The sequence below is a fragment of the Bos javanicus genome, chromosome 7, assembly GCF_032452875.1.
Source record: "Bos javanicus breed banteng chromosome 7, ARS-OSU_banteng_1.0, whole genome shotgun sequence".
NCBI classification, from domain to species: domain Eukaryota; kingdom Metazoa; phylum Chordata; class Mammalia; order Artiodactyla; family Bovidae; genus Bos; species Bos javanicus.
In genome coordinates, this window is record NC_083874.1 from 7,840,312 (window position 1) to 7,853,115 (window position 12,804).

Sequence of the window (12,804 nt, forward strand, 5' to 3'; positions counted from 1 at the left end):
CTCCTACAATTTGGTTTTTAATGCATTTGAGTTAATTTTTGTATGTGGTGTAAGGTAAAGTTCAACTTCATTCTAGTCCATGTGATTTTCCAGTTGTCCCAACATCGTTTGTAGAAGAAAGTATTCTTTCTTTGTTGAATGGTCGTGGCTCTCTTGCCAAAAGTCAGTTGACTACAGCTCCCTGGATTTATTTCTGGACTCTTTATTCTATTGTTCTCTGTGTTTATCCTTATGCCATTAGCATACTGTAGCTTTGTAGTAAGGTTTAGCATCAGAAACAGACACCTGTAACTTCTGCTTCTTTTTTTTTTTTCAAGATTGTTTTGGCTATACTGTGTTCCTTGAGATTCCACGAATTTTAGGACCAACATGTCAGTTTCTACAAAGAAGCCAGCTGGTGTCCTAATGGGACTATATTCAATTTCTGTATCAGTTTGGAGAGTATTCCTTTCTCAGCAATATTAAGTCTTCCAATCCATGAAAATGGAATGTCTTTGCTTTATTCAGAATCTTTAATTTCTTTCAACAATATTTCAGTTTTCAGTGTATAAGTTTTTTATTTGGGGGATTATTAGTTTATTCCCAAGTATTTCATTCTTTTGATACTAATATAAATGGAATTGTGTTCTTTAATGCCATTTCTGAGTTGTTCTTTGTACCTGTTTCAAAATAGAGTTGATTTTTGTTTGTTGATACTGTATCCTATAACCTCACTGAAGTTGTTTATTAATTTTAATCATGGATTTTTTAGCATGTTCTGTATATCAGTTGTCTGCAGATAGAGATAGTTATAGTTTAACTGTTTCCTCGCCGATATGGATGCTGTTTAATTTTTTTTTTTTTTTTCTTGTTTAATTGCCCTGGCTAGAACATACAACACAGCCTTGAAGAGAAGTTCCTCCCTGCCCCTCCTCTTGTCCCTAGGGGAAGCATCCATCTGACCGCCCCTCCTCTTATCTCCGGGGGAAGCATCGGTCTGACCGCCCCTCCTCTTGTCTCTGGGGGAAGCATCAATCTGACCGCCCCTCCTCTTGTCTCTGGGGGAGCATCGGTCTGACCGCCCCTCCTCTTGTCTCTGGGGGAAGCATCAATCTGACCGCCCCTCCTCTTGTCTCTGGGGGAGCATCGGTCTGACCGCCCCTCCTCTTGTCTCTGGGGGAGCATCGGTCTGACCGTTGAGTGCGCTGCTTAGCTGTGGGTTTCCCATAGGTGCTCTCTGTCTTGTCGTTGAGGTCCCTTCTGGTTGTTGAATTCCAATCTGGTCGTTGAATTCCCTTCTGGTTGTTGAATTCCCTTCTGGTTGCATCTTGTTGAGTGTTTTTATTCTGGAATGGCATTGGAGTTCGTCAGATTCTTTTTCTGCATTTATTGAGATGATCGTGTGGTTTTTGTTTTTTATTTATTGATACAGTATATTTCATTGACTTGAGGGTGTTAAGCCACCCTTGGCGTTGTTGGGAAAAATCCTATTTGGTCATGGTGTATAATTCTTTTTATATGTTGTTGAATTGGCTTTGCTAATATTTTGTTGAGAATTTTTGTATGTGTACTCATGAGATATTGGTCTGTATGTTTTTTTGTGATATTTATGGGTTTGGTATCAATGTAATACTGGCCTCATTGGAGGGACTGATGTTGAAGCTGAAAGTCCAATACTTTGGCCACCTGATGAGGAGAGCTGATGCATTTGAAAAGACCCTGATGCTGAGAAAGATTGAGGGCAGAAGGAGAAGGGGACAACAGAAGACGAGATGGTTGGATGGCATCACCCACACAATGGACATGGGTTTGGGTGGTCTCCAGGAGTTGGTGATGGACACGGAGGCCTGGTGTGCTGTGGTTCATGGGGTCACAAAGAGATGGACACAACTGAGCGACTAAACTGAACTGAACTGAATACTGGCCTCAAAAAATGAGTTGAGAAGTTTTCCTTCCTGTTGTTTGGAAGTTTGCGAAGAATTGGTATTAAATTGGTAGAATGTGCTCTGAAGCTGTCTGGACCTGGGCTGTTCTTTGTGAGTAGCTTTTTTTTTTTTTTTAAATTACGAATTCAATTTCTGTACTTCAGTTCAGTTCAGTTGAGTCGTTCAGTCATGTCCGACTCTTTGCGACCCCATGAATCGCAGCACGCCAGGCCTCCCTGTCCATCACTATCTCCCGGAGTTCACCCAGACTCACGTCCATCGAGTCAATGATGCCATCCAGCCATCTCATCCTCTGTCGTCCCCTTCTCCTCCTGCCCCCAAACCCTCCCAGCATCAGAGTCTTTTCCAATGAGTCAACTCTTCGCATGAGGTGGCCAAAGTACTGGAGTTTCAGCTTCAGCGTCAGTCCTTCCAAAGAAATCCCAGGGCTGATCTCCTTCAGAATGGACTGTTTGGATCTCCTTGCAGTCAAAGGGACTCTCAAGAGTCTTCTCCAACACCACAGTTCAAAAGCATCAATTCTTCGGCACTCAGCTTTCTTTATAATCCAACTCTCACATCCATACATGACCACTGGAAAAACCATAGCCTTGACTAGACGGACCTTTGTTGGCAAAGTAATGTCTCTGCTTTTGAGTATGCTATCTAGGTTGGTCATAACTTTCCTTCCAAGGAGTAAGCATCTTTTAATTTCATGGCTGCAGTCACCATCTGCAGTGATTTTAGAGCCCCCAAAAATAAAGTCTGACACGGTTTCCACTGTTTCCCCATCTATTTTCCATGAAGTTATGGGACCAGATGCCATGATCTTACTTTTCTGAATGTTGAGCTTTAAGCCAACTTTTTCACTCTCCTCTTTGACTTTCATCAAGAGGCTTTTGAGTTCCTCTTCACTTTCTGCCGTAAGGGTGGTGTCATCTGCATATCTGAGGTTATTGATATTTCTCCCGGCAATCTTGATTCCAGCTTGTGCTTCTTCCAGTCCAACGTTTCTCATGATGTACTCTGCATATAAGTTAAATAAGCAGGGTGACAATATACAGCCTTGACGTACTCCTTTTCCTATTTGGAACCAGTCTGTTGTTCTATGTCCAGTTCTAACTGTTGCTTCCTGACCTGCATATAGGTTTCTCAAGAGGCAGGTCACTGGTCTGTTTAGACTTTTCTTTTTTTTTTTTTTTCACCTTATTTCTCTGCACTTGGGATCTTAGTTCCCTGTCCTGATATTCAACCTGGGCCCCAGTAGTGAAGGTGCCGAGTTCTAACCACTAGACTGTCAGGGAATTCCCTCTCTTTCTGAGTCAGTTTTAAGTCTTTCTGGAAATCTGTGCATTTAATCTAATACTCAATTTACTATCATGCATTTATTCCTAGTGTTCCATTATAATCCTTTTTATTTCTGTATTGTCAGTAGTCCCCTTCTTTCATTTCTGATTGCTTTGAGTCTTTTTTTTCTTGATCAGTCTTGCTGAGGTTTAATTTTGCTGACATTTAAAAAGAACAAACTTATGATTTTGTGGGTTTTTTGCCCTTTTTTTTGTGTTCTCTGCTTCATTAATTTCTGTTTTAATCTTCTGCTTGCTTTAGGTTTTTCTCTATTTTAATATAGCCTTTTATAACTGTAAGTTTTCCTCTGAGTACTGCTTTCACTGCATCCCATAAGTTTTGGTATGTCTCGTCCTCACTTTCACTCATCTCAAATTATTTTCTAATTTCCCTCTGCCTTCTTTTTCTTAGACCCATTGGTTATTCAGCAGTGTGTCATTTAATTTTAACATACTTCTAAATTTCCAAAATTCCTCTCTGTTATTGATTTCTAATTTTCTTCAGTGTAGTCAGACGGTATACATTCCATTATTTCAGTCCTTTTCATTTACTGAAGCTTGGTTTATGGCCTAGTAGTATAGAGTCTGTGCTGTTTTGTACATTTGAGAAGAATGGATATTCTGTTATTGTTGCAAAGTGTTCTTTAGATATGTTATGCCTGTTTGGTTTTATAGTGTTCAAGCCTTTTATTTCCTTGTTGATCTCCTGCCAAGTTGTTGTTTGCATTATTGACAGTGGGATATTAAAATCAGCTATGGTTGAATTGTTGTCCGGTGTGTCTATACTTAAATATCCCCCGATGGAGAGACCCTTTTATCATTATAAAATGTCCCTTTTTATCTTAGTAACATTTTTTACAGTCTGTTCATCTGGTATTAGTATAGTCAGTTCATTTTCTTACGGTTGATGTTTGTATATCTTTTCTCATCCTTTTCCTTTCTATTTATTTGTATCTTTGAATCTATTGGATCTAAAGTTTGTCTCCTGTGGAGAGCATATTATTTGAACTTGTTTTTCTGTCCAGTTTGACCATCTTTGCCTTTTGACTGGATTGTTTAATCCATTTACATTTAACGTTACTATTTTTTTCAAATATTTATTTATCTTCTTTAATGGTTTTTTTGTAAAAATTCGGGGGGGCATTATTAGTGGTTTCTCTAGGCCTTATTTTATATATATTAACTTCAAAAATTTCCTTTAGATACAGTCATTTCAGTGGGATTAAGTTACTCCTGTGAACCTCTCTCTGCATAGGTTTTTGTTATACAAAGTGGTACATCTATATGTGTTACAAACCCAATAATGTAATACAATGTAATTATTATTTTATATAATTTGTCTTTTAAGGATGCCAAAAGAAGAAAGGAGAATAGCAGTTACATATTTCTAGCTTTTATTAACCTAGACTTCTTATTGCCCATTTCTGGTTGTCTTTGAATTCTTCCTGTGGATTCAAGTTACCATCTGTAGTCATTGCCTTATTAGCCCAATACAGTTTTATTCTCCCGACCTTCTTTGTGCTCTTACTGGCAAATATATTACATTTCTCTATGTTACTACAGGTCAAGTAATACAATTATATAGATTTAAGAGGTATATATATATATTTAATATTTAAATATTTATTGTTTTATATAACTCCTTTTAAATTAGTTGAGAGGACAGGAAAAGATACTGCATTTATAGTATTTCTTTATAATTATATGATTATTGTTGTTTTTTGTGGATTTGCATTACTATCTGGGATCACTTCTTTTCATCTTGAAGGACCTCCTTGGGTATTTCTTTAAAGGTCTGCCAACAGCAAACTCAATTGTTGTTTGTTGTGGACTGTTATTGTTTCACTTTCACTTTTGAAAGATAGCTTTCCTGGGCACAGGATTTTTGGTTGACAGTTTCTTTGAGCATTTTAAGTATGTTATCCCACTGCCTTCTGGCCCCATTTCTGGTAAGACATCAGCTTTTAACTTTACTGGGGTTCCATTTTAAGTAATGATTCATTTTTCTTTTGCTGCTGTCAAGATTTTTCCATTGTCTTTGGCTCTCAGCATTTTTATTATAAGATGTCTTTTTGTGGGTCTTTTTATGTTTATTTGGAGTTTGTTAGCTTTTTGGATGTGTGGTTTAAAGTTTTTCATGAGATTTACAGTTTATAGCCATTATTCAGATTTTTTTTTTTCCTGCTCCTTTTGTCTTTCTGGTAATCTCATTATGGGTGTGATGCGTCACCTAATGGTGTCAAGGGTTGTTTGAGATTATTCATTTTTCTTCATTCATTCTTCTATTCTCCAGATTGTGTGATCTCTGCCAACCTACAGATTTTGCTTATTCTGCCTGTTCAGATCTACTGTTGAACCCCTCCGTGAATTTTTCATTTCAGTTCATTGTATTTTTCAGCTCTAGGATTTATATAGTTAACTTCTGTCCCTTTATTGATGTTCCCTATTTGATGAGACAGTGTCATCTTGTACTTCAAGCATGTTTCCTTTTAGTTCTTTAAATGGATTTATAATGGCTGCTTTTAAGTCTTTAAGTCTGACATCTGGCCATGGGCACAGGCAGTTTCTGTTGTTTGCCTGCCTTTTTTCCTGAATGTCAGTTTCCTTTGCACATCTCATAATTTTTTGTTGAAAACTAGACAGTTTATATAATCTCTTCTAGCAACTCTTTGTTCTAGACCTCCCCTATTGTAGGTCTTGTTATTGTGTTTGTTTGAGTGAATAGTCAAAATCTTTTAGTGAAATCTCTTTAATTCCCACAGTGCAAAGCCTGTTACTGTACCTCAGAAGAGGAAGCCATTGGCCAAGTGCACAGCCACTTGGCCTATGGTGGTGGTATTTTGGTGGTAGGGATGGTGGTAGTTTTGATAGGACCACATTTGTCTTTTTCTCATATTGCACCAAGCTGTTCTTCTCCATAAGTTGTTGGCTGATAGCTCTGTTGTTTTCAACAATGCCTAAAGGCATTAAATTGTTCTAATCCAACTGAATTAACCTAATCCAATTAAATAACTTTAATCCAATTAAATTCATTGTTTGAGATTTATCCTGAACCCTAGGGAGGCTCCTTCTACCTGTTTTACTGGTTCTTTTTGGAGACAGCAATGGCTTAGTTTGTGCTGCTTATCAAATCCATGCTCAGTTCAGTTCAGCTCAGTCGCGTCCGACTCTTTGTGACGCTATGGACTGTAGCCCACCAGGCTTCTCTGTCCACGGAATTTTCCAGGCAGGAATACTGGAGTGGTTACCATTTCCTCCTCCAGGGGATCTCTCCCACCCTGCATCGGCAGGTGGATTCTTTACTGCTATGCCACCTGGGAAGTATATCTACCATCCTTTTAATTGCTTTTCTCCACACCCTCCATTGTTTTGAGAGAGCCCTTAGTTTTGAACTCCCCACACTTTAAAAAAAGGAGTTCCTTTGGGCAGAGATTTGGGAGCTCATAGTTTTAAAGTCTGCCTTTCCCTCAGGCAAAACTCCTGAGTCCAGGCTTCTGAGCTAGGAGTGGTGACAAGACTCTGGACTCTGCTGCTTTAGAAGAGAAGGGTTTGGGATTTCCCTGGTGGTGCAAAGACTCAGCGCTCCCAGTGCAGGGGGCTCGGGTTCAAACTCTCTTGGGGAATTAGATGCCACATGCGTCAACTAAAGATCCTCCGTGCTGCAAATAAGACCCAGTGTAGCCAAATAAATATATATATTTAAAAAAAAAAAAAAGGAGAGAAGAGGTGTGGAGGCAGCTGTAGCCTCTGGTCAAGTTGGTTTGGTTTGCCTCTCTAGGCATGGGGCCTCTGCCTTACGAACAAGCCAGGGTTAGAGCAATGCATGGTGTTAAACTTCCATTCCATGAGTGGGGCTCGATAGGAGGGAGCCCCACCTCTCAGCTGAATTTGCCCAGAACTTAGCCTCAGCAGCAGGCAGTTAGGGACAAGATGAGAAATGTTTACAGTCCTGCTTCTGGGAAGATACACCCCTCAATGGTGATAGCAGAGTAGAGAGGGAGGCCTTTTTGTTATTATTGCTGTTGTTGTTTTTAATTATTATATATTGGCTGCGCTGGGTCTTCGTTGAGGTACAGGGCTTCTTCATTGCTGGTCATGGGCTTTCTATAGTTGGGATGAGCAGAACCTATTCTCTTAGTTGCGGTGCGTGGGCTTCTCATTGCACAGGCTTCTCTTGTTGTGAAGCACAGGCTGTAGGGTACATGCTCTTAGTTTCCCTGTGGCATTTGGGATCTTAGTTCCCAGACCAGGGATCAAACCCATGTCCCCTGCATTGGCAGGTGAATGAACCACTGGACCACCAGGGAATTCCTTTAGGAAGTCTTTTTAACCTTAATTCCAAAAATCTGGTAAGGATAATAATGAGATGAAACTATAGATTAGTTCATTGAAGAATAAAAGTGCTAAGTAAAATTATGTTGTCAAGGATGTGAAGCAAATGAAACTTTCATCCATTGATGTGGTGGTTGGTGGTTTAGTCGCTGAGTCATATACAAGTTTCCCGACCCCACGAACTGTAGCCCACTAGCCTTTTCTGTCCATGGGATTCTCTGGGTAAGAATATTGGAGTGGGTTGCCATTTCCTTCTCCAGGGGATCTTCCCGGCCCAAGGATCAAACCCACATCTCCTGCATTGCAGGTATATTCTTTACCACTGAGCCACCAGGGATTCCCAAAATATTCCTAGTTATCAATCTAGTGGTGAGTCAAATACGTAACACACTATAAGTAAAATTTGCTTCTGGAATACAAGGATGGTTCAATAAGAAATTAGCAACATTATCAGTATAAAGTCCTGGAAATGAAAACTGTTTATGTGCAAATAATGTGATTATATTCCTAGAAAAGCTGATGATTCCAGCAAAAAAAAAAAAAAAGTGTTCTTAGAATTAATAGAATTTGGTAAGGGGTTGAAAAAAAAAGTGTGAAAGTCGCTCAGTAGTGTCCGACTTTTTGCAACCCCATAGAGGGTTAGGACATACCAAAAGTAGGCTTTCCTGATAGCTCAGCTGGTGAAAAATCCACCTGCAATCCAGGAGACCTGGGTTTGATTCTGGGGGTTGGGAATCTCTGCTGGAGAAGGGATAGGTTACCCACTCCAATATTCTTGGGCTTCCCTTGTGGCTCAGCTGGTAAAGAATCTGCCTGCATTGTGGGAGACCTGGCTTCAATTCTGGGGTTGGGAAGATCTGCTGGAGAAAGGATAGGTTACCCACTTCAGTATTCTGGCCTGGAGAATTCCATGGACTGTATAGTTGCAAAGAATCTGGGGTTGCAGAGTCACAACTGAAAGACTTTCACTTTCAAAGTAGTAGTAGTTCTTATCCATTCTAATAGTAATAACCAATTAGAAACATAAATGAGGAAACATCTATTCACAATAACCACAAAATGTGTGAAATAACTGGGAATGTAAAGAAGAAAGGTATGGGATCTTAAATTCAAGGATATGAAACAAGCAAGGCCTCAGTGAATGGAAGGAAGTAGTAAGTTCTTAGATGGGAGGTTTAATAGCAAAACAAAACAAAAACCAGTTCCTCCCGTATTACTATTGACAGAGTTAAGTCTAATAGCCAGGAAAATTATACAGCAGTCAGTGAGTACAGGGACTTGCTGTGACAGATATATGACTCATGTAGAGTCATTGTAATTGAAAATAAGTGATACTGGCATAGTGATTTAAAGAATAGAGTCTAATGAAATAGCCCTCTTTGCTTTGGTTTTGGAACTCAGTATTAAAGTCAGTTGCAGATCCCTTATCAGAAACCTGAATGTTTTTTAAAATAATTTTTAGATTTCAGAACAGCTACATGATAGTATTGCCAACATCGCCAGCAGAATCTGGGAAAGTGCCTTGCAGTTAAACCATCAACAATTCTTCAAGTGACTTGTTTAGATAGGATAAATAAAGATGGTATAAAAATATGTCAGCTCATCATTTGCACCAAATGAATTTTAGAAGAAAAACTTTTCCTTTTGGATTTCAGATTTGCAGATAAGGGACTGTAGACCTCCATGTCAATTTGATGGGGGGAAACAATGGTTTATCTTACACATTTCTGGAAAGGAAAGTTGGACTCCTACCTCATACTATATATTAAATTCTCAAGATCTTAAATGTGGGGGGAAAAGAACATTTCGAAGATTGTTGACCTTGACATTAAAGGAAGCCTTCCTGAACAAGCTAGGAAACCAGGAGACCGTGGAAGAAATGACTTCATAGAAATCCGGACAGACAGCTCAAGTGTGCATATCGGATTCGCTGGTGGGCAGGGAAATGCCACGGAAGGCAGCATACATTCTTTTCTCTCACCCTACAGGAAAGACATTCAACAGTGGTAACCTCTAATGCTGATGGAGAGGCGGGGACAAGTCCACTGTCTTAGGACAGGTGGAAGAAGCACAGCCTGCAGTGTTTTTGCAGAGTACTCAGGCACTGTCACTGTAGGGATCGTGTTTAGTAGGATTAAAAACACTAGCATGGAAGTATTTAAGTTTATTCTTAATTTGGATATTATAGCAAAAATCTGAAAACTATGTTAAAGTTTGCTCAGTTGGGAGATATTCTGGTGTGTCCGTCTGTGCACCTAGAGGGCGAAAGATAGTGTGTCAGCGAGTAAGATGTAGTAGTATCCTAATTGTGCATAGTTTTTTTTTCCATTCATAAAATTATTCCACATTATATTTGGATTATTCATAAAAATCTTATAAGACATTAAACAAAGCCATCATCTCAAGTTATTTCCATGTTAACTATTTTTTTTTTTACAGCATATGCATGTTAGGCAAGTATATTTTTTAAAAAATCACAAGCAAAAACCCTGAAATTTAAACATATGAGATTTTTGTTTTATTGCTGTGCTTGATATACATGAAGTAATAGATATCAAGCAATTCACTTTTATTGCATATTTGTATATTTGTTCTTGAGTTACCTGAATACAAAGAACATGAGTGTAGCAAAAGTGATGAAAGCAAACAGCTGGTGACTTTACAAATAATGGAATGTGACACGTTTCTGCCCTTATCCAGAGAAAATTGAGTCACAGCTAAAGGAACACTTCTGTAGCTGTAGTCAACGGTGTGCACATTGAGAGTGCGTATTCCACAGATAACACATGATTTAACATATAATACCCACAGGATATCCATTTCTACTACAGCCTTGTAAGTGCTCCAGAGTTTAAAGTACCCGCAACTACACCTGTGATTAGAACCAGTTATCCCTTTTATTCCCCACCAGGGGAAACCAGTATGTAGGCAGTTTTCTTTTGTGCATCTTTAACTTGTTTCATTTTAAGCATACATGAGGACTATTTTCCCCAAGTAAAAAAGAAAAAAAGATGAAGGTGGGGAAAGGGAATAGAAACAGACAAATGAAGTGATTTTCTGAAATTCGAGGTAAAGAATTGGCTAGGGTTGAGTAGAGGTCCCAAAGGTCAGTTTCCCCACCCCTCCAAAAATAGCTTTACTTTTTTTTTTTTTTTTCCTGTTTATGACTTTATACTTGGGTTACCATTACTTGCGTTAATGATGGAAGTGAGAGTTGCCTTCACTCATGGAGAAAATCATGTAGCATTTTGATGTAAATCCCCCCAGACACTGGCATGCTCCGCACTCTGTCCCATCACACATCTTATGCCAGGGGAGAGAGAAGCCCTGTTTTAAGACTGCATGGTGGTGTTGTGAACATCTGGTTTACGTAACCACTTTTCCACTGAAGAACACTAAGCTGCTTTCCAATTTTTCACCTCTGCAGCCAGTGTGCTTGCATGTTCCCAATTTTAAATTTAGGCTAGACTCCCGGGAGGAATTGCTGAGAGAAATTTTTACTTTTGATTATTGTTCAGTCGATGAGTCATGTCCAACTCTTTGCGACCTCATGGACTGCAGCATGCTAGGCTTCCTTGTCCTTTACTATCTCCTGGAGTTGCACAGACTCATGTCCATTGCGTAAGTGATGCCATCCAACCATCTCATCCTCTGTCGCCCTCAATCTTTCACAGCATCAGAATCTTTACCAATGAGTTCTATCACAATGATTTTTAAGAAAATAAACACTTGAGCCTCTCACCAAGAGTGTAAGTGTCTCTCTTTTCAACCTTTACATTTGAGGGTATAATTCTTTATCTTGGGAATCTTATGGATTAAAAGGATGTATATCACTTAAGGGCTTCCCTGGTGGCTCAGATCGTAAAGAATCTGCCTGCAATGTGGGAGACCTGGTTTCAGTCCCTGGGTGGGTAAGATCCCCTGGAGAAGGGAATGGCAACCTACTCCAGTACTCTTGTCCGGAGAATCCCATAGAGGAGCCTGACGGGGCTACAGTCCATGGGGTCGCAACGAGTTGGAGACGACTGAGCAACTAACACTTTCATATCACTTAAACATACTGTTTGACATTCTTTTCCTGCTTTTATATCCTCCCTGTTTATCCTGCAGAGTTGTGTGTGTTTTAGGGCAGTTGCCCTCTTGTTAGGAGTTGCACATTTGGTTTTTAGTATGTTTGTTCACTGCTTATGAATTTTTATGTAAGCAAATCAGATTGCTGCAGTACAGCTGTAAAGACATGACTTTAATCAGTTATAGTTAAGTATGGCGTGGAAAGATGGACCATTGGAGCAAAGATCAAATCTGGTCGTGGCTCCATGCTTGTAGAGTGAACCCACGCTTGTACTCAAGGGTCCAGTTACAGACCTAAGGCAGTCTGGTTGTAGTCACTGGCAGTGCTGGGTCCCGAGGTGGAGGTGGAGAGGTGTGCGGGGGTGTGGGCTCTACCCGACCCGGCGGTGTGAGGGTTGGAAGCTCCTTTGGAATGCCTGGGTCAGCCTCTGCAGCCCTGCCTGCCTTGCCCGCAGCTCATGATGGAGCAGTCTAAGAAGTCCTCGCTCATGGTGGCTCGCAGCATCCTAAACAACAAGCTAATCAGTAAGAAGCTGGAGCGCTATCTGAAGGTGAGGTGCACGCCCCTGGCACGCCGGCCCAGTCCCCAGCCGTGACCCCTGCGGGTTCTCCCTTTCTTCATGTCGTGCCCCTCTCCGCAGGGTGAGAACCCTTTCACTGACAGCCCAGAGGAGGAGAAGGAACAAGAGGAGGCCGAGGGAGGTGCCCTTGATGAGGGGGCGCTGGTCGAAGCGGCCGGGGTCGCGGAGGGTGCAGAGGCCGCGCCGGCGCAGCCCCCAGTGCCTCCAGAGCCAGTACCCGGTGCCGCGCCCCCGCCCCCGCCCCCGGAGGAGGACGAGGAGGCCGTGCCCCTACTGGGCGGGGCGCTGGAGCGCCAGATCCGAGGCATCCCGGGCCTCGACGTGGAGGCTGACGACGACGAGGAGGAGGGAGGAGGAGGCGCTCCATGACTTGGGACGGGCGGGGCCCGCGGGGCCCGCGGGGCCGAGGCTGGAAGCTGAGTCTAATAAAAGTTCTTCCCATCCCACCTCGTCGTCTTTTGTCTGTGTGCTGCACGGTCCACCTGGGCGGGTGCAGGCCTCACCGCTGGGCTGTGTGTCTGCGGGTGGGACCTGGGGCTGTTGGGTTACGCCTGCGCATTGGCGGCGAGA

General features: G+C 41.3%; 1 protein-coding gene across 2 annotated transcripts in view; it reads left to right on the top strand.

Moving 5' to 3' along the window:
• AKAP8L (A-kinase anchoring protein 8 like) overlaps positions 1-12,680 on the top strand; it is a 32,020-nt gene extending 19,340 nt beyond the window's left edge. For both annotated transcript variants that reach the window (XM_061421797.1, XM_061421798.1), the window contains exons 13-14: positions 12,109-12,204; positions 12,295-12,680. In XM_061421797.1, the coding sequence (XP_061277781.1) occupies positions 12,109-12,204; positions 12,295-12,603 (405 nt within the window). In that variant the 3' untranslated portion in view covers positions 12,604-12,680. The remainder of the gene's footprint in view (positions 1-12,108; positions 12,205-12,294) is intronic.
• Positions 12,681-12,804: the final 124 nt, after the last annotated feature.